Source organism: Epargyreus clarus, unplaced genomic scaffold (assembly GCF_041222505.1).
Source record: "Epargyreus clarus isolate Ecla_fem2 unplaced genomic scaffold, WU_Ecla_fem_2.2 ptg000005l, whole genome shotgun sequence".
Lineage (NCBI taxonomy): Eukaryota > Metazoa > Arthropoda > Insecta > Lepidoptera > Hesperiidae > Epargyreus > Epargyreus clarus.
In genome coordinates this window covers 12,695,299-12,717,853 of record NW_027332213.1, presented here as the reverse complement: position 1 = coordinate 12,717,853, position 22,555 = coordinate 12,695,299, and the positions used below count along the sequence as shown (strand labels likewise).

The following is a 22,555-nucleotide window of genomic DNA, read 5'->3' as shown; positions in this document are numbered from 1 at the left end:
TCATCCTAAGTAGTACAACATTCGTTAGCTGTGGTTGTGGTATCCGGTGGTGCTGACGATCAAAGTGTCGACGGTGGTGATCGCTGCAGTACACTTTTTCCTCCTCTTGCGGCTGCAGACCCATCTCGTTCGGACCCTCGGAGTGCCGCATTGTGGTCGCTCCCGGATGAACACCATGTCCTTGTACAAGATTTGAGGGTTCCCGTGACAGGATATTATAAAGCGTGCATCTGAAAGGTTTCGGTTATTACATGGCGTTTGAGTTCGAGTATTGATTTTTAGTGATTGATTTCATAATAGGTGACAAAATTTCTGCCTGTAGCTATGTAAATGTATTTAGTGTAAATTGTCATCAGCCACTTTTTAAATTACACAAAATGACCAATTAATTGGTAGCCTAATCTCGCCTGTGTCTATCTACACTATCTAGTCCAGGTCCTAGATCCGAAGAAGGTGGTATTATTTGTGATATGCTTCTGGAAGCACCTCTGCAACACCTATTTCTGCTTAATAATAACAGTGTTAAGCGCTTCCGCGTTTTGTAAGGGCGTGGTAAGCGGAGTAAACTTATCAGAGGAGTTAGTTCTTAGGGGAAGCAACGCGTCTGTGATTGACCTCAGGTAAAATTCTAATGTTATCTGGGGTGGATTAAATATGCCCTTGGACGGCAGTTGCGCCTCACCATGAACCGCATTTTTTGTTTTTATTGTTTAACCTAATGATTAGGCAGACGTGCTACCTGATGGAAAGTAGTCAACGCCCCCTATGGACATTTGGAACACCAGAGAGTCGCCAGTTGCATCGACGGCTTTGTATGAGACTTTTTGCACCTTTTTTCAAGAGCCCCATGTCATAGCGCTCCGCATGCTTGATTGTTACACGTGGATGATTGTGCCTGTGTAGTTGTGTAGTTTGTTTAACCGTGTAATATCAGAATTACCACTACACATAACACATTATCTTGAGTATAGTTAATGTGAGGCATTATTATCATCATTAACGAATTTGCCTAATAAATTATATTTATCTATTATGTGTGGGCATTACGTCTTGATCAGGTTGTTGGGCGGGACGTCTAAAAAATCCTGCAAGCCTGAGAGTCCGTTAAATCGAAATCAAATCTTAAAATTATGTGAAATTCCCAATCTGCACTTGCCAAACATAATTATCTCACTCTGAGAGGAGACTTATGCCAAGCATTGCTGCTTGGCATGAGTCTCATCGGCAACTATAGCGCCTATAGCGAGTAGCCTATAGCGAGTTGCCAATTATTATAAGATCACTAGCTGACCCGGCAAACGTTGTGTTGCCATATAAATAAAAAATGTTAAGGGTGAACAACTCTTATCACTTAGGGGTATGAAAAATAAATAGTAGCCGATTCTCAGACCTACTGAATATGCATATAAAATTTGGTGAAAATCGTTAAAGCCGTTTCGGAGCAGTTCGGTAACTAATATTGTGACACGAGAATTTTATATATAAGAAGATTAGTATTAACAGTTATGAAAATAAATTATCAAGTACTAAAATGGTTAAATGGCCAGTTACTACTACTAAGCGTTATGTTGAAATTCTTTATTTAAAAATACCCGCCACGCCATAACCTGGAAATGAAAGTAGTAATGATTTTATGTAAAAAGATTTATAATGACTTAGTGTTTTACAATACTAAATAATTTCAATAATAATATACGCTTTTTTATCAATTAATTATTTTTTCTTTATAAGTAGCAAACGAGCATGAAGTCCACCTAATGATAAGTGGTCAATCCGCCAATGAACATACGATTTCTACTCCACACAGAATAAGGACTTGAAGCCGATTTTCTTCTTCAGATGGACTACAGATGGAGACTTTAAAATCTTATATGTTTAACATGACGTAGATACAAATACTTTTATAGTAGAAACTCCTTGCGTTCCGGAACACGAGCGAAACAGGATTTCATAAATCTTTTTTCCATAACACTTTGATGTACATTTAACTTACCTTCAAATGGTTTTAAACTTTTCACAAGTTGGGATTATTTGACTAGAACTTCATCTTCATCAAAATTAAATTGAGGCCTAATTTCTACGTTCTTCTTCACAATGTGTATAAACTGACAGACTGGAAAGTGACATGGTTGTCCGCAGTCCTTTTTTATAACAGCTTCGGTCCCATCTTGGACCTCTTTCATATCTAGCGGCACATAGAAGTATAGTGATTGTTTTAATAATCAAGTTAACTATCGTAATGTTTTTCCACCTTAACTCAAAGAATGTACCACTTTTTGCCATGTATAATTACGTATTATGCTGTTAAATTCGTCTTCGAAAAATTTGTTAATAAGTCTTTGTCGTGTTTGTGTCGATTTGCTCGAATTGTTTGAATATTTGTACTCATATTTTCTAGTGTTTCTATGTTTTTCGATATATTTGTAAATTATTTACAGTTATCTCATTTATGTCTTATTTGTTCCACGTATCTGCCGCGTTTTCTTTGAATTATAAGTGGAAAGGAAGTTCAAAGGATCATTCATACTCAATTGGGTGGCATATATTCTGTGTCCATAGTCTCATTTACTACCGTTTCTGAAAACTTCAATTGACTTTCAATATATTTTCTATTTTCCCTGTACTTCTTTGACGCTTCCCGCCATCTTTCCCTATGTTTTCTTTGATCTCTGGGCGATTTTCGATCAATTGGTATAACTTGTCCTTTTTCTTTCTTTCTTATATACCGTAATCGTTCTTTTTCTTTTAATTTTTCACACATGTCTGGATCACTTTTAACTTCTACATACCTTTCTTTGTGAGATATTTTTGTGGCCCTTGTTCTCTTGTTCATGATTTCTAGACCTTGAACAAATAAATGTTTATGAACCAACATCGGCCGAAAGCGCAGAAAAGCGGTGATTGATAAATTTATCAGAATTCTGTTCTTTTGGTAAAACGACATGTAAGTAACACCAAATAAGTGTATAACAAATATATTATAATCTTTATCTCTCACATTTATATGCTCTCTATTGTTGTATGAAATATTGTAGATTATTTTAGGTGCTTGTCATATACGTACATCGATATAATATACCAACAAAATGTACCAACATGTAATACAGAATATTACCAGTAAGATAGTCTCCAGTGATATAACATAATTACATATACATAATTTGATGATGACCATAATAAATCATTTTATTCGCGTTAATAGAAAAACATGTGGAGACTTGACAATCGCCTTATGTAACTTTTTAATAATACATATTTAGAAAGCCGATTGCGAATCAGTTGGCGGAATAAGAGAGGTCCGGCGCTGTATATAAAGTGTTTTGTGCCACAGAATCAGAAAAAATAATACCGTTTTAGGATAAAAAATGGCGGCATCTATGAAAATATTACGAAAATAAAGAATTGCACCTAATTAAAAAGATTATGTATTGTCGAAAAATGGTTACTTCATGGATTTTATTATTATTAAAATTGTGTAGTTAGAGACTTCTCACGCCATCTGTTGTCGACTAGCAAATAGAATAATCAATGATTTCAAGTTAAATACTTACGCAGTACCAAAAAACTTAATGTATTTTTCTATGAATAATTTCCGATCAAATTATATGTAAGGTATAATTGAATATGGAGTTATAATATAATAAAATTAGAACAAGTTATATCGACGAGACGACCGACATTTTAAGAAAATACACTTTTGTATTAGTTTGAATAGAAATAAAATACGTAAGTATGTTTAATCCGTTCACAATATTGTCCAAATCTTTTAAGATATTAAAAATGCATTTTTTTCTAAGTTACGTATCCGTACCTTTTACTATGTAGTAAAGATAAATACAATAGTAACTTATATGTTTTACAATATTGCTCATTGTACTTTTTTGATCTATTAATCTATATATCTAATTATTATTTTAATACATAAATGTAATCTTCCGCATTTATAATGAAAGTGTATTAATTTCTATATAAAAATATAATATAATTACACCAATATATCACCACATTATAAAAATGAAGAGCTTGAATTAAGTAAGCAGCCATATTTAATATAATCTATGTTTAATACTTATAAAATTAATTTATATTTCTCATCTCATAGTTCATAATTTCACCACATCTTAAACAACCAACGCCATCTCCCGGTGTCGCATCATAATACATGATACCCAAGGAAGTCGTCTTAAGCTGAAACGCTGGAGTTGAACGACCTCACGGGAGGGCGCTGCTTACTCCGCGCTTCTTAAATTCAATACTACGATTCAATTTCGAAAGGTGTTCAGAAACCCTGTTTTACGACGGATGTTATATCTAGACCGAAAATACCAGTTTGACTTATGATACTGCTTCTTATAAGCTGCAGTATTTGAATTTAAGACTTAAACACTTAATTCACCGAGTACATAACTACTACATTATATTTGGGACGAAATCATTTTAATATGACATCTTTGACTATACCTCTATATCATATAACATTGCTTAGCTTTAAGTGGTTTCACGTGAAAGATACATTATACGAGTAACGACTATAAAACGATCGGTCTTAGTAATGTTTGAAACATAAACATGTTTTTTAAAAAACGTCAACCGTTGTTAAAATAACTGTTTACTCTTTAAAATACACATACACATTTTATTTTATTATTATTACAAATACATTGTTTTATTACAAATACACATTTTATATAGGTACTTCGTATACCTATTTTAATTCGCACATAGTTCTATCGACTCGCATCTTTAGCTCGATTATATTATAATTGTACTTCACTGCATAGTCTCTTCAATGATAATGTTGACATGTAGTACACCGCCAGTCGTCAGCCTTGTGTCACGTATATTCAGAGCTAAAAACCTCGAATTCAAATAATTTAAAACAATATCCAACCTACTTATAGCGCCCCCTACCGGTAAATGTCATTATCGTTTTTCGTGCAGCCTGTGTACATTTATGATTTTTCAAAATAAGAAATAAAATAAGTAATTTATCGTAAAAATTGTTAATTTATAACAAATATTTCAATTCATAATTTATAAAAGACGTAGGTGTGATATATTGTGCAGAAAAGTTCCAATGGAAAATAAAGAATTTTGACGAAATTATTCTGAAGACTTGTACTAGGCGGCCATTACGAATGCCGTCGCAAATTGAAAATGTATTATTTTCATTTATTAAAGATAAGATGATAATCTTATATATTAATGAGGAATGACAAGGTAAATTTTGACATATATATTTTTCCAAGCAAAGGATTTTTAGATTACCATATTATTCTGTAGCAAGGAATTTGACGTCTTATGTTCATTAACTAAGCTTGTCACCTATTTAGGTGATCTCGCTTATATAAATCCTTATATAAATCTCGCTTATATAAAGCTATGAACATAGAAATAAGGTGCTATTTAGCCCCGTGCATGGGTACTAACCCGTTTATACTGAGTATTTACTCACATAAAAGAATCTACTATTGAGTAGAATATACCTAATGGGTATTCACCCGTTCAAATAAGGTTATGACCCTTACATATTGGATATTTACGTACATACTCGTAACAAGAAATAGGGTGCTATTTAGCCCCATTCATGGGTACTAACCTGTTTATATTGAGTATTTACTCACATAAAATAATCTACTATTGAGTAGAATATACCTAATGGATATTCATCCGTTCAAATAAGGGACCCTTACATATTGGATATTTACCTATATAACAACTATAACAAGATACTACTATTAAGTAGACGGATACAACGGATATTCATCCATTCTAATAGGGTATGATGTCCTTCACATTGGGTAAATAACCCAAATAACAAAATACTAATAATCAGTAGATAGACACAACTATTACCATCGAGTGGGTGTAATGATTTTAATGAATGAACATTTTATTGAAGAATCATTCAGATTAATAATGTACATGATACAGGACATAGAGATGACAATTTATATCCTTTTGTAATACTCTAGAAGAACCTAAATTTGTATTAACCATTCATAAGAATTTGGTATCTAGGTAGATCAGCATATTAAAGAGTAATTTACTAAAGGAACTATCTATCTATCTAGATGGTGATAGATAGACTAAAGGAAAAAATAGTTTAAAGGAAGAACACTAGCCTCTAGGAAACTGTGGGACGGATAACACATGATTAGACTTTAAAAGTTGCACAAGTCGCAGTTACTATTGTAGCTGTAAAGAGTCAAAAGCCATGCCACATCAGGCAAATGCTTACTGCTCTCGAGCATTTGACATGATTGTTTCTTAATAATTTTAAATTATTTGCCTTTATAAAGATAATTTGCTATCAATTATCTTATTACTGGTGCTGGTCATTTATTATGTATAATAAATAATAAGAAGAAATTTCATAGTACAAGTACTGGAACAAATGATCGGCAAGATGGTTTAAGAAACAATGATTGTTCAATTCATATATATATAGTACAATATTTTATAATAACAAATATAACGAAGATATTTACACTTCGTCCTATGATAAACTTCATCCAAAAGTTTGAGATACTCATACCAAATAGGGTCATTATCTGACTTACAACAAGCCTCATGCACAAATACCTGTATCACAGAAAGGCTTGATCGAAGTTTCCTTTGGAATAAATCTTCAATCACAACAGATTTTTAGGTGAGTGGTTAATAATGTGGTCGATTATAATTATAATTTTAAAGACCAGTTGTAACAAATAACTATTGACCCAAGTTTTGCAAGTGGTTAGCTTTAAGAGTCTATTTGTATAAACACTTAAACTCATTATTCTCAAGGAATGAAGATTTTTTTTTCAAAATATACTCGGTATGTGTGTAGAAAGACTTCTCACATCAGTGGTAACATATTGTTTACTCTTAACCAATTTTTTACAATATTTTTACTTTACCAACACCTGATGATGGTGATGTTGGTTTATATTGAATATCTTGGTCTTAATCTTGAGCTTTAAATAAAGCCTGGCATTCCACTCACTACTTACTATTGTTTTCAAGAATGCATATTTGGATACTAATTCATGATTACCTTAAACAGTGTTTACATGTCTATGGTTAAATGGAAATTCTATGCATTTCAAGTTCTTTCCTTTGGTTTGAGCAGAACACTATATTTATGTTTTTACTAACCTTTTAAAAGATACAAGACCATACATAACTGATTAAGATCTAGGGACATTGTGTCAGTTATATATTTATATAACATAGTTCCTATTTGAAATGTCATAATATTGGACAAGGAACAATAACGACACTTAGTAATTTAGGATCATAGACATAATAAGCTATATCATTCTTTAGGATTTATTGGTTACTTAAAAGATAGTTTGATAATTGAAAATAATACAACTGTTAAGGTTGTTCATTGTATTATACAAGCAATGAATAAATAAAAAATGAAATTGCTTTACCATTAGATAAAAGATTAAAAATCAACACAAGGGTGAAATAAAGAGAAAAAATATATATATATATATATATATATAATAATAATATTAAAAAATAAAAATTATAATAAATGCAAAGATATGTATATATATATAACAATTTTAATAATGTTTATCAAAATACTATCCCTCTTACAGATAGATATAATTACAGGTGGTAGTTGTCATATTATTTTTATTATCGGGACACAATCAGTTATGTAACATATGGTCATTATTCTCGGTATTTTTGTTATTTGATTTAAATAACAAATCCGATCAACTATTTAAAGTTAAATGCAGCGTTACTTGTGCTTAAAGATATTTTTTCAATAATCATCTTCAACACGGTGAAACCCTAATACGTGTAGGCAACTCCACAGTTATTTCATATAGAAACAGCATGGTGTTTAATACCCACATTTAACCGTAATATCAAGGCACATATTGGATTTATTGAGTACCCAAAAAATGTTTTTATTTCTCTAATACATTCAATAATTTCAGAATGAATTTGCTATCACTAAATCAAGATTATACATTTGGAATTAACACTTTAAAGGTTTTTAAATAGATTTATTTACTAGGAAACCTACAAGAAGTATGACTTACATGTCATAAATCAAGATAATACATTTAGAATTAACACTTTAAAGGTTTTTAAATAGATTTATTTGCTAGGAAACCTACAAGAAGTATGACTTACATGTCATAAATCAAGATAATACATTTGGAATTAACACTTTAAAGGTTTTTAAATAGATTTATTTACTAGGAAACCTACAAGAAGTATGACTTACATGTCATGACTAAGGTTATACTATTTAAATGGAAATATTCATTTTATTTCTAATAAAATAATTGTTGTTAAAGATTATCTCTGAACGGTTGGGGAGTTTGTGGTAGTACCAGACTGGTCCAGACAGTCCTAAAAAATAGTATTAAAAAAAAATAATAATAATAAATAAATAAACCTTTCATTTTGGAAGGGTTGCTTTTTGGGTCTCATATAAAAAAAATGATCTAAATCCATTTGTTTTTCGTCAACGCTTTACCCTGTATGTTACTCGCTTCCTCGAGGAGCGTTTCGTTTCTATACACGAATCTCAAGATTTTGTTGCTCTACAAGCAATGTTAGACGCAATAATGAAAACGTGATGCTGGTGCTTATAATATTTTGGCCTAAACAGTGTAAATAACTAGATCTATCTGTAGACTGGTTACAATATTCTTTTCATTTTGATATATATATATCTAGAATTATTTTTGTTCTTAAAATGCATATTTAGGTTGTCTATCCTCCATATCCCAAGTATGCTATTACTTGGGATAGTTACATCTGATGTATAAATATTTTTAGCGAGTTAAGTGTAAAATATTTTATATTATTTAATGGAGATGAAGAAAAAATACTATTTACTTTTTTTGGTTATTGTAATTACTCATATAGTAAAAAAAAAACAATAATAATATATAAGTAATATATAAAAACAATAGATATCGTATATTTTATGACGTTCACTTGGTGTAAGCCCGTGAATGCCATTATTACTACCGATTCGCCTACATCTGAGTCGAGACTTCTAAAAAGTATACATAAACATAATAATAACATTATTGTATATTAACCAAATTGCTTGGCGGAAGATATTGTATATTAAATTGCCACATGAATTTAAACCTTACTATAACCAGTGTTCAAACAATCTAGTATTACCATTATTTCATAGTAATCATAGTATTTGTCCAGCACATCCTTAATAAAATTACCTAGATAGGCCTAGTAACACTTGAGAGTTACAAGAATAAGTTTATTTCTTTTATGTAATCTTATAATACAGTGACCTCCCAGACGACAGTTTCTAGATTTTATCAACCACGGAGGATGATGGCATTGATATATCATTTTTTACAATACATACCATTAGAGAGCACGCATTACCACGCTGCTACGCTGACGTCTTAACATATGAGTGTCAGTTAAGACCCTCTTAGAAGGATAGCTGAATGGATCAGATCTAAGTTCAATTTTGTAGTAGAGACGTTACATCAAACGTATACTTGATAACTGTAATTAATATTTAAATAGATATATTAAATTAGGAATTTTAAAAATAATAGGATTTAAATGTTTTTGTATTTTGTTTAATAGGCTCGTTATTTTACAAATCTCTAAACATCTACATGTCAACATTATCATTGAAGAGACTATGCAGTGAAGTACAATTAGAAATTAAACGAACTTACCTAAGTGAAGTTCCAATTTCAATTGTACGAACTGCATAGTCTCGAAATGATATTATAACCCACCCACCCATACTTATATACGATAAGTATTACCCATAATATCATCTATGTTGTAAAATAATCGAGCTAATGAACTTACATCTTGACCCCAGGATCTCTAAACTTAATGACATTTACCGGTAGGGGGCGCTATAAGTAGGTTGGATATTGTTTTAAATTATTTGAATTCGAGGTTTTTAGCTCTGAATATACGTGACACAAGGCTGACGACTGGCGGTGTACTACATGTCAACATTATCATTTCGAGACTATGCAGTTCGTACAATTGAAATTGGAACTTCACTTAGGTAAGTTCGTTTAATTTCTAAATATTGGCGAGTAAGGATTAAAATCATAAAGGTCTGAGGGTTAAGCAACCCTTTTCCGAGTGGATATAATCACTAAACATCAGCTGCCACCAACGGATCCGCGCACTGGTTCCAACGATTATCTCCGAGCTAAATTTACAATGGAGATCTTTATTCGAGAATAAAGCATCATTCGCTCACCTTTTATAAACCCACTTTGAATACATTACGTTAAATACGTGAAGGGCCGTTGCATTCATTACCTATTTGGGGTACTTAGTATTCTTTTAAATACGTTAATTGAATCTGTCGCAAGCGAATTAATTTATTTTATAATGTCTTGCTACTAAAATAGTGTTTGTCAATTCATATATTGAAATTCAATGGTCTCAGGTTTATTTGGACTCAAATAGCTCGTCTTTCATGCTGTATGGAAGGTGTTACTTAAAATTTAACTTTTGTAAGCCATCTAGTTTAGAGAGGCAACACATGAGCGACAATAAACACCCTTAGACGTTTTGCAATTGGTCCATAATTGATCCATTAAAAACGTCAATTAAAAAAAAAAAAGAAGAAAATGAAACTATACCGTATGTATTCGTATTGCATGTATCAAGTCACGATTATTTGATGATGCAGAGAGAAATCAACTTACCATGCACCGAGAATCCCGTACAAGTGGAATAATAACTAACGGCATCATGTGAATGCGCTCCACGATAACTGGGCGGCATTCTCACGGAACGATACACACATCTAGTGTTAGAGCCAGCCGGCTAACCTTACGTTATTAGCTATATTATAAACGAGATGTCTGTAACATTCAAATAAATTAGTAAATATCTTCACGAACAACTGATTACTAAAAATGTGAATAAGCGGCTTTTACATACGAATTCCTCACTAGGATTCTGTATTGTGGGTGCCATAGTTACGCATACAAACATAGACTTAGAGATAAATAATGAAGTATAAATAAATTTTACTCTCACAAAATGAGGTCTGAATCTTATAAAAAGTGGCCCGATAAAATTACCACTACGCTACTGAGTTTATCAGAATAACATTATTCCGGTCAATTTTAATGTAATTTACTTTAAAAAGGTATTATCCTGAACCTATATCCAAAGAATACCGTTGAAAATACTCTACCTTATCACAACCTTAAACCAGAATACAACAGAACTCTACAAATAAATACCTATAGCGCTACCAAAAATTGTACCATATTCAGTAAATTAATTAACAATGATTCAAAATACAAAAATAATTTCTGAATGGTTATCATAGTTCTTTATTTTATACAGACTTCGAAAAAGGATAACGTAACATGTTATGTACGCTGTATTTTATTTACTTCATCTAATTCCAATACCACAATTAGATGGTCGCCGTATTTTATTTCGCTTGTATCATCATATCAGTAGTACGCATGCGAAGAAGTTAATACGTTCAATTCAATTTGCTAATTTGGGGAAGGTTAGCTCATTTTAAAAACATTCACACTAGGCGTTTTTATTTGCTTTAAATAAATAACATTAGTAAGTATGAATTAATCTAATAAATAGTATCTAAACTTTATTAGCAGTACGTGTTTACCGTGACCACCTATATATTCGTGTTAGCTAATCTAAATTACCTTTACGAATTGTGTGGTAATTCTTATATTAGTATAAAGTTCAGTATTTACTTATACAAATTAGGGCCTTATCTTGAATAATAAAAGAGTATCAGATAGCGCATACCATCTGCAGTACTATTATTATCTGTAGAATAATGCGGCTTGAAGTCCCGCGTTCCCCACACCAACCTTTAGGGTGCCTTTCCACCAAAGATGTGCGAGGGAGCTAAGCTATATGTGTCAAACACACCAATAGGATTCCTTCAATTTTATTTACTTTTATCGAATGGAATTTCATTAATTTGACATATCCATAGCTTAGCATCTCAAGTGGAGAGGCACCCTTAGGCAGAGTCGTCACGAGTTGCGACATTCAGAGTAAAATGTTAGAGCAAAATTGTTTTTGTTATATTTAGAAACGACGAAACGACAGGAAAGCGTCATTGTTCAAAGTTTAATGACGAAATGGCTAGTTATTCTCTTTTTTCGTCGAGCTGATATTCTTCGTGCTATAATCATTATTGAAATACTTATAAGACGGCATAAGAATATGTATGTGTTCATTTGTTATTATTACCATATTAAACCGAATAGTTATTAAACAAAAAACATTTTAACAACAAAAATAAAAAATAAACTATATAAATAGTTATTTAACAAAAAAAATACCAACAAAAAAAGAAAAAGACATACTGAACTGTTTTTACTATATCTATTTACCAATTTTCCTAGATAGTTTCCTATTCCATAGAGATAAAATCACAAATACGTCACATATTACTGCCATAGATTAGTAAAGATTACTCACTCCTAACAAGAAAATATACCCAGTTTTGAGAATTGAAATAGTTGCGTAAAAAAGTTTTGCCACGTCTCCGTCCTAAAATGTCCCTAAAATATTTGAAATAATTATTTATTTATAATGTAAATTACGCAATATTAGTTATTTTTTCATAAATTTTCTCTAAAAATGTTTTTATTTGTCAAGAATTCAAATTCAAATTCAAATATATTTATTTGCAAGAACATGGGTAAGACATAAAATAACAGTAAAGGTATATAAGTTCGCCAAGTTCCACCTGTCAAGGCATGCAAATTCGAAAAAATTCAAAAAAAGAACTTAATAAGCCGTTTGTGGTTTCATTCAATTTCAAGGCGGCGAAGTATCTTTACTAATCTATGACTACTGCTATTAATATTACGCCGCATATGTACTTGTTTTAATATTCTAAGGGCCTCGTTTAACCTTGTAAATTTTATGTTCTACAGAGTATGACGTAGGTGTTAATCTATTGCGTAAATCTTCATTCTAATTAACCGTCAGTGGTTAAGAAAATTCCAAGAACACAACAGGTTTTGCTTCTTTTTTATCTTTTGAGTTAAGATACGTGAATTTCTTGAAATTCTTTTGTAACTACTATTGGTACGTAATATTGTAACTACTCAATTTTGAAATACCTGTAGGTAAGTATGAAGTGTGTTAGATCTGATAAAAAAAATGTAGGGCAAATGAATGGTACCCATTGTAATTTTGAAGACACGCGTTATTTATCACACCCAGATCTTACAGGGGGTTCCAGGTTCGATACCGATTAGATAATGAGTTTCAAGTTCGGGACTTAACTACCCTCGCCTTTATGTGAATTAATGGCACCAACAACGTGGGGAATTCTAATGTGGGCCTGTGAGTACAGAGCGTTTGATAGTTTGTATTTTATTATGTTTTATTAGTTTATCAAGGCTACCTTTTTATAATATAGGAATAGCATATCAGCATGCAGTCCACATGATGGTAAGTGGCTACGGCCGCCCATGGCAATCTGTATCAACCCCAGATAGGATTAGATATTCCATCGTGAGATGCGCCACTACCCCTGAGAACTAAGCTAGAACGCCTCACAATAGTATGTCTCCCTTACCACACCGTTCAAAACAGAACACAGCAGTGCGTTAAGCACTGCTGTTATGAGGCAGAAATAGGTATGGCGGTGGTGCCGCCGGGGTCGAACCACAAAGAGTTCTACAACCTTCTGTACCTACGATATTCCGCACACGGAACCTAAAATTAGTAATTGTAATAATTTTACTAGCGTAATAATATCCATACTATTTATAATAACTATTTCTTGATCTTAATGGTACACACTTTTGTTCGTCACCTAAAAAAAATCACCAGGATAGAATCCAGGACCGACGCAATATATTACGTAACACTCGATCGCAATTAGAATAATGACATCGAACTAATTTTTGTGACGTACGTGACTTAACAACCAATCGAGAGGTAATTTGAATTTCTTGATTGAACTTAAGCCGACATTTCGAAACTGGATTGAAAAAAGTGAAACATTTCAATCGTAGTAGGTACCTACTTGATAGGTTAGTTATTATAACGGTACAGACATACCAATGTGCTCGAAAGTTAGCTAAGTAGGGCCCGTGGCCCAAAACGGTAGTTCTTCTATTTTTGGGCCGCAAGCCCATTTAGATATACATAATGCATATAAACATTCATCTGATGCAATTATATTCATGAGATCAGCAGTAGTTAAGGCTATGAATTATTAACATAACGATATCTGGTCTCTATATTAGAATCTATTAATATAACATTTTAAAGATAAATTTCATAATTATAAATACAATAACAGATAGTACGCCCTTGTCAAGTCCGTACCAATCTCTACCTTGTGTGTAATTCTTGAAAGGATAGGTACCTAAAACCTTATTTGTCAGTCAATCATCATATCAACTGTGTAGGTAGGTAGCTGCAAACATAAGAAATCGCATCACTTTATTCCAAAGTTCCAAAAACGCCAGTCGAAGTAGTTGAAGATAATCGTTTCAAGATCATGCGCCCTTCTGTACCAAGCAAACAATTAACAATACCAAACAGTTTACCCATTCAATAACAACAATACCTCGATGTACCGTACCTTATTTTTTCAATACACTTGAATAACAATGCAGTAAGCCGACCTAACAAAAACGCTAGCGCAGCGCTATCCAGATTAGTAAATGAAAAGATATCTTTCTAACCAGAAAATAAAGTAGGGATTGAATGCGGGGTCGAGATCCTACCTGCACCTGGCTAGGGCTTTCGAAGCGATCAAAGTTCCACAAAAACCTTTTTGAGAGAAATAAATACATCAGGCAGGACGTCTAGACATCCTTTTTTTAGTTCCCAGAAAGAGCAGGTAGAAATCTGTACGACACAGTGGTTATTGGGGTTCCGATGAGATTATTCAAACCACCGTACGTAAGTATTAAATAATATCTTTTATTCAACCACGGGTACAATTTGGCACATAATTTACTGACATCGAAATCACATTACATTTAAAATTAACATAAAAAACTTGGCGACAATCATAAGACTATGGTAAAGATAATAATATGGCAACTTCGTCATACAAACAGGTATCTTTGTACTTAATATTAAAGTTTTTGATATTTTCAAACACTTATTTATTCTTACAATATAATCGTCTAAGTACTATGTAATAACGAGACCAACATAATTTTATTAATACTAACTATGGAACACTAGACGGTTGCTTCCTCATCGTCGCCCGCGACTTCAGGGAGCCAGTTCGTACGAAGTATTATAAGAAATAAATAGACTATTAATAATATTTTATACGTTATCCGTTTAAAAAATTTGAATATTTTAAAATTACTCTGAGCTGTGGACATGTCACCGTTCTCAAGTTAGAGACCTTAATACAGATTAACTGTGAGTGCCCGCTGATAAGCTCTAAAGAGCGGGCCAATGTATATTGAAAGCAATTTGTCTGATGACATGCTATAAGACTTATATTACATTAAAAGTCTATTTATTTTCTTTTCATAATACACGTATAAAACAATAACCCGTTACAATTCTGACTAGAAACGCAAACGTTCACTCAACCTATAGGAATGTTTGTTTTATGTCTAATAAATAAATCCACAACCTTTGGCTACCGTTTCCTGGGGAAACAGGCATCAATACGAGTCATCTTGGTTGAATTCGCCCCTCATCAAGTTGTAGTACGTGGTGGATACTTTTGGGGGGTGTGTGTGCACGGGGGGCTGGCCGAGGACACGGTCGTGCATCGTCAGAATCGAAGCGGGGCAGTGTCGCGCCTTCCGGGAAGAACAGTACCACAGCACCCGAGCTTTGCCGTGCCGCTTCCTCGAGTTCACGAAATACGTGTTACCCTCGTAGAACAGCAGTTTACCCCCTCTGGGCGTGTACAGGTACCGCGCGCCACCTTGCAAATAATTGCAGCCGTTGTAACAATCGTCGGAAGCCGAGAAGTAAATGAAAGCTAAGCTTAATTTAGATTTAGTATGCATAACTTACCTGGCAGCTTTCATAAAGCCACATGACAATGCAGCACGTTATTTTACCTTAGAATATAGAAAATATGTAGAATGAGCCTACAAATCAATGTGTACGAACGTCGCATACAAAATTAGCTGGTCCCTCAACTAACCCGGAGCTATTTATTGCAAATGTTAAACAGATTATAAAATTAAAAATCAGAAAACTATTTACGATCATATAAACACTTTAGAAAAGGCAGTCGAAATCGTATGACAAAAACACATTATTTATATAGAGAAATGCTGAATATTTTTCATATTCTAAGAATATAACTTGGCTGCACGCCACGTTGCTTAATGAAAACTGTTTTTCGGATTGTAGAGGCAAATCAAAGATTAGTTAAATGCATGGTCACTTTTTTATTTATCTTTTTAATTAACTAAATTATATTATACATAATTATAATAATTTTATTGACATTTTATGTCAAACTATAAGACTCTATACAACTTTATTTCTGTCTATAAACTATATGAATTTAATGTTCTAATAATAACATAAGTTACTTATTATAATAAATACCCGTATAAGTTACACTACTACAAATAATTACATATATATTTGTAACAAGGCTTTGAACTTTTATTGCAATTAAAACATATAAATAAATGCACCATATAATTTGTTATATAGCTAATAATATTTATGACATAGTACAATAATAGTGATTATATTACATTAACAACAAATAATATATATAGATACTATGATATGATATAAGTAGCAAATGGGAATGCAATCCATATAACGTTATATTTTTTCTGAGCCTAAAACCAACAATAATAGACAATGCATCGGGACTTTGCGTTGAAGCACATCTTGCGCTTAAGTGCATTTGAAAGCCGGAGTAATTTCTTTATTCTATTTGATAACTAATGTTTTCCAAGCGTGAAATATTATTATCCGATATTTTGTTCGAGAGGCTCTGTCTATATATTTTTGGTTTGTTTCCTCCTATTTATATATAAATGAACTCATGATGCAACACTACCCTCAAAGACTAGTTAGGAACCCATCAGTAGTTGCACTCGTCTAGAAGATAAAATTAAGAAGATGTTAGATAGTTTATTTTGCAGCAGTAGGTACCATCGCAGCCGAACCACAAGGAATTCTATCATCTTTTAAGCCAAATAACACAATAAATAAATTATTTACTATATAAGTTGTAAAGTACTTAGAAAGAGCATTGATAATTAATATCTCGATGTCATGGACTAACATTTTGTATATATTTTTAGGTAATAGAGGACGGATTTTAAATATTTTAGCTTTATAATTGAGCCACAGTAACTATGTAACAGTATTTATCTATCGCTAGTAGGTATAGTATGACTAACAAGCTGCCTAATTAAGCCAAACTTCATAAATCAAAGCGTAATACGAGAAAGGGAAGAGTAAGATCATATTGTGGGTAATTATCATAAATAATGATATTTTAGGCTGCACATTATCTCTTAATGTTATAAATAAATTCAAATTAGGCACATTATATTTTTACGTCTAATATATTAATGTATTGAACGTAATTAAAATGCTATTCTTTAGTAAATTATCCGAATTACACCAACCGGTGTCATAATAGGTATTTTTATATCGTGCACATTTAAGCTAAGCACACCATCTTAATGAAATGCCCTTTTATATCAATAAATTAAGAACAATCTGAATTAACACCTATCAGTAAATGAAATTGCTTCAAACAATAAAGGTAGGCGTGTAATCGGAGTTACGGCGAGGTGGTGTCGAGAACCTCCGCAGTAAACAGTCGCAGTGGCGCGGTACGGCGATGCTCATGCTGCAGGTGGGCGCGTGCACCTTGGAGCCGCCGCGGCGCCGCCACACCAGCCAGCGGCTGCGTCGCCACGACACCGTCACCCTCGTCTCCCACGCCTCCACTACAACCACCAACACCGATTTATCTCCTGTCATTTGTCATCTGCAACCTGACCCGAGCCTAAGTCTAATACTCACCTAACATCCTACCGTTACATACGTACACGCAAAACAAGATCGATCTCTGAGACTTTCGCCGATCGTCCCTAAGCCCAGAGCGTAATACAAAAAAGCGATTTCTATAAAAGTTTCTTTTTATGGCGGCCATTAAACATTCGTATAGAGGTGCGGCGGACGTAACGCAAAGGCGACCTTATTATTGCACCGTGATGTTACATTTTGACGAATAACGGTGTGGGAGTGAGAGGGCCGTGGGATGCTGGGTGTTATCGATTGGGGTCCCATCAGCGAGGTTGGGGCGGCGCGCATGCCTGGCCGCGTGCCGCGCGCGGCGCCGCGGGGCCACCACGAGCCCTCGCGAGCCCGCCGCGTGCTCGCGACCTGCGACCCGCCGCCGCCCGCCCTACCTACTTCTACGCTGCGACCTATTTTAGGATCCCATGCCTTTATAGATGGGGAGGCGAACAACTCTTGCCCTATATAACATAGATGGTATCGATTTCCTGCCTCCACCATAACCACCGTTTCCTATTGTCGCGTTCACATATTTATAAATAAATTAGGCATGAGTTGAATATTTGTCACGCATGTATAAGCTACTTCTTATCAAACAAACGGTCTATTAGGAAGATCCTTTGGGGTCTCACGCGTCGTAAAACGATGTCCACGACCATGGGATATCTACAGGTTGTAGAGAAACGAACGGCGTCAATTGATATTTTGCGCCTTACTTCGTCGCTATAGAGTTGCCAATTCCTCTTATACAAATCATGCAGATATTTTTGGATATTTCTGTTGTTGATGTGATTTAATAAATTAATTATATATGCCTAAACAATAATGTACATACAATACAATAATATAAATACAATATTATACACGAATACCAAAATAAAATAAATACTGTACCAAACCAATCGGTTTTCTGTAACCAATACCCTATTCGCGTCCCCTCAGAAAACTGTAACATACATCAAATACGCATCAATTTGATACGCGGAAAACATAAAATGGCGCGGTTGATCAATGTCGAGGGGGGTAGCGCAGCGCGATTTTCCTCAACGCACACATAGCCGCGAAAGGGCCGTACGTCAAAATTAGGGCATACAGGGCGTAACTAGGTTGTAGCGCGGAGACAGCTCCCTGCGCCTTGCCGAACTTCCTTCTTTCATAACTTCGTGCCGCGTATCGATCCATCACAACTGCGCAATACATAAGCTTCCGTATTCAAGTTATTCAGCCCGTATCGACACTAGCGCCGACCGGGACCCTAATGCGTTGCTAAGCATTCGGGGTGCTTCCAATGAATTGCTTGTTCGGGTAGTTATCCGTTAATATTATAACGTTGTAACGTTGTTTCCTTAAAGCACACGCAATCTCTGAACCACCACGCACATTTGTAGTTCAAAGGTTTATAAAACAAATTAGTATTCTCGACAGTTTTCATGTTTTTTTATAGATTATTATCTATTGAAGGTATATTTACCTGCTCAGCTTAATTTCGTTATATTAACACATTTAAATAATACAAAATCACACATATTTAATCACAAAAAATAACTTCCTATATATCTTATTCGTAATTACCAGAAAAAAATAGGAAATATTTATTCCATTACCACGGTTCTTATTGTTTACGCGCAAATTCGTAATACAGAAACACATTGTATCATTGAAAACCTTTAATAAACTTTTAAGCCTATTCCAGAAGACTTCATCAACAATTACAACTAAATCAACTTAATATGAAACAATTAATTATTCTACTCAAGAGGGATCGGTGTATGCGATACACAAAATATAAATTCTAGGAGGGTCCCACAAGGTTCATTTTATAATCGTCGTATGTTATCGACCATTCATACCAGTATTACCAGTAGTCATTACATTTAAATTCGTTTATACATAACTTTGAGCTGCGGTCTTAACGGGCTTAGCCCAAATTTAATTTAAATTCGATTTTGTAAAACTCAAAAATGCAAACTTCTTTTTAGTCAACTTTCATATCTGACCTGAACAAACATTTAATCCAAACAATGTTTTATTTAAATATATATTTGATATTATTTTCAAGAATAAAACGATAGTATTGTAATTTAATTTAACTCTCAGTTTTAAACACTAACTTAGTAACATTATATCGCCCAAAATTTGACACGAAAACTATGATATATATTTTAAATAGACAAAGTAACATTTGTATAAAAATGATAATTATTGGCAGATTTGAATTAAACATTACAATTAATTACTGGTAAACATGTATCTATGGCTTCACGTGAAATCTAATTTTAGTCTGAAATTAGAGACGCTTTACGACCGTAGAAGAAGTAACGAGTTAAACTCCTGGTGACTCCAAACTAAACAGATATTTCTAGAGCTAAAGTGATTGGCTCAAGTTCCGTGTAGCAACCTTGTTACGTAGAACTTGAACAAGTATTTTTACGTTATGTCATCCAAGATGTTATTGTCTTACCCAGGGGTCTATTTAATTACTTCATCTATGATTGCAGAGTTTGTTAAAGCGTCTCATATACTCCATCTCGTATATTGATTACAGTTGAATTATGGTTTACTGAGAATTATTGGAATTACTGGTGTTAAAAATTAATAAGTACCTCTATTAAAATAATATTAATTCATTTGAACTTTCAAAGTATGCGTATGCGCATTGAATAACAACAAAATATTTCACTAGTCAAAGGTGAGTACGAAACGTACAAAAATATATTTTAACCATTTGTTCTTAAATTTGTGTTAAATTTTTTAACAACTCAGATATTATAAAAATTATTAAGTATGAGAAAAAAAGCTTGCCATATCTTATGTAGGAACATTTAGAGAGTGTAAAAGTTATGATGTTAGGATAAAAAAAAGAAAAAATAAAAATACAAATAACCTACAAAAAAATAAATGCATTATACAACTTGAGTATACGTTTAGTTCCCTCATAATTTTTTTTCTGAAAAATAAATAAAAAAAGTCGCAATATAAAAAAAAATAGGATGATTATTAAAAAAATCCAGTCATAAAAAAGTAATAAAAAAATCAGAAAATTAAATCTTAGTCGATACGCTGCTACCTATACCTGTGGTAGGTGTCCTTACGCCTAACGTACTTGCCGTCGGGGGTGAAGTAGTAACTGGGGGGTCCGTGGATGTGTCTGCCTCTGACCAGATACAGTATGTCGCCGTCGCCGGAGTTGGCGGGGGCCGTGATGACGTCAGCGCGGCAGCCGGCCATGTCGCGCGACGAGCAGTACCACTGCTTGCGGCCGTGGGCCTGCAGGTTCTTCAGGTAGAAGGTGTACCCGTCGTGGAGGAGCAGCGACTTCCCCGTCCGCGAGGGCACGTACACCGCCATCGCCGATTCTGAACCCATCGGATTACAGTCAAATTGCGACCACATTGCAACCACATTTTATTATTTCATTACTCTTACAATCACTACGAATGGATTACTACTTTCTACTGCAAAGTTACCGCAACCATGTTACATTTTTCTATGCTAAGGTTTTTTTTTTCATAATAAATAATGAAAATGAAAAACAGATATGTCATAAATATCGTTTATATTAACAATGAGTATGTATTTATATGACACTAATTTTTAAAAACATATTCTTCTAGTCATATAGAATTCATTTTAATCAATGAGATTTAATTTATATATAACTCCTAGGAAATATAACAAAACATTTGTAAAAAAGATAATAAAGTTGCTAAAATCATTATAATATTGACTAGGATTCGCTTTATCTCGAGTTTGTTAGGGTATGTTGCAACGTATTGAACGCGAACTAAGTGAACGCTGGGCTGAAAGCCAAATTCATTTGCAAATTCACTTGCATATGCAAAGTTACTTGTAGCCTATGTGATAAATCTAGACCAACGGGAGAGATCAACAGCATAAGGCTGTATCTAGTTAACGCATTAATATATTTCCAACTGCTATTTCAGAAATAAATGTTTCGTTCAATATTTGTATAGCGAGATTCTTATACACATTTCCTTGTACTTTTAAATATTTTATACGTTTCCTAGGCATTAATATAAAACGATGTATTTTATACATTTCCGGTAACATATACATTTTATATCTAAATATAATTTCTAGCCGATCACTAATTTTTAAATAACTGTCTCTGTCTATAAAAATGAATAGAATAGGAACTGACTCTCATAATTGGCATGTTATCGATATAAATCGAAGTCTATACAAAATTATTTACAATAATATTACAGTTTTTGTTGATTTTGGTCCAACTCAATCTGAATGCTTCTACGACTAATATTTAAACATTAACGGCTCATACATCTAAAATTATTTTCAAATGTACAACGAACAAATGTTTATTACAGAATTATTTAAATCAGTCAAGGAAAATAGAAACGCCCAAATATTGCTGCTTCAAATCAGAAATAACTGTATTCTGACTTTTTTCTAGTTATATGGCAATCCTGCCGAATCGAACCACAAAGCCTAAAACTATTCCGTTCGGTTTATACTCTTGAGTCGTTCACCGTACAGTCGGAATATTTCGTGGAGCTGCATTTTGGAGAGGGTCACGCGCGGCGGG

The 22,555-nt window shown here is 33.4% G+C and overlaps 1 protein-coding gene across 2 annotated transcripts in view; it reads right to left on the bottom strand.

Annotated features, from left to right (window-relative positions):
• Positions 1-22,555, bottom strand: part of Mod(mdg4) (Mod(mdg4)-heS00531) — a 231,000-nt gene that overhangs the window by 165,634 nt on the left and 42,811 nt on the right. The window contains exons 8-9 of one of the 2 annotated variants that reach the window (XM_073093609.1): positions 21,174-21,346; positions 14,912-15,907 (exon numbers count right to left, since the gene is read on the bottom strand). The exons of the other annotated variant lie outside the window; for it this stretch is intronic. Of the exons in view, the coding sequence (XP_072949710.1) occupies positions 15,639-15,907; positions 21,174-21,346 (442 nt within the window). The 3' untranslated portion in view covers positions 14,912-15,638. Of the gene's footprint in view, positions 1-14,911; positions 15,908-21,173; positions 21,347-22,555 lie in introns of those variants that run through there. 2 annotated transcript variants of the gene reach the window in all.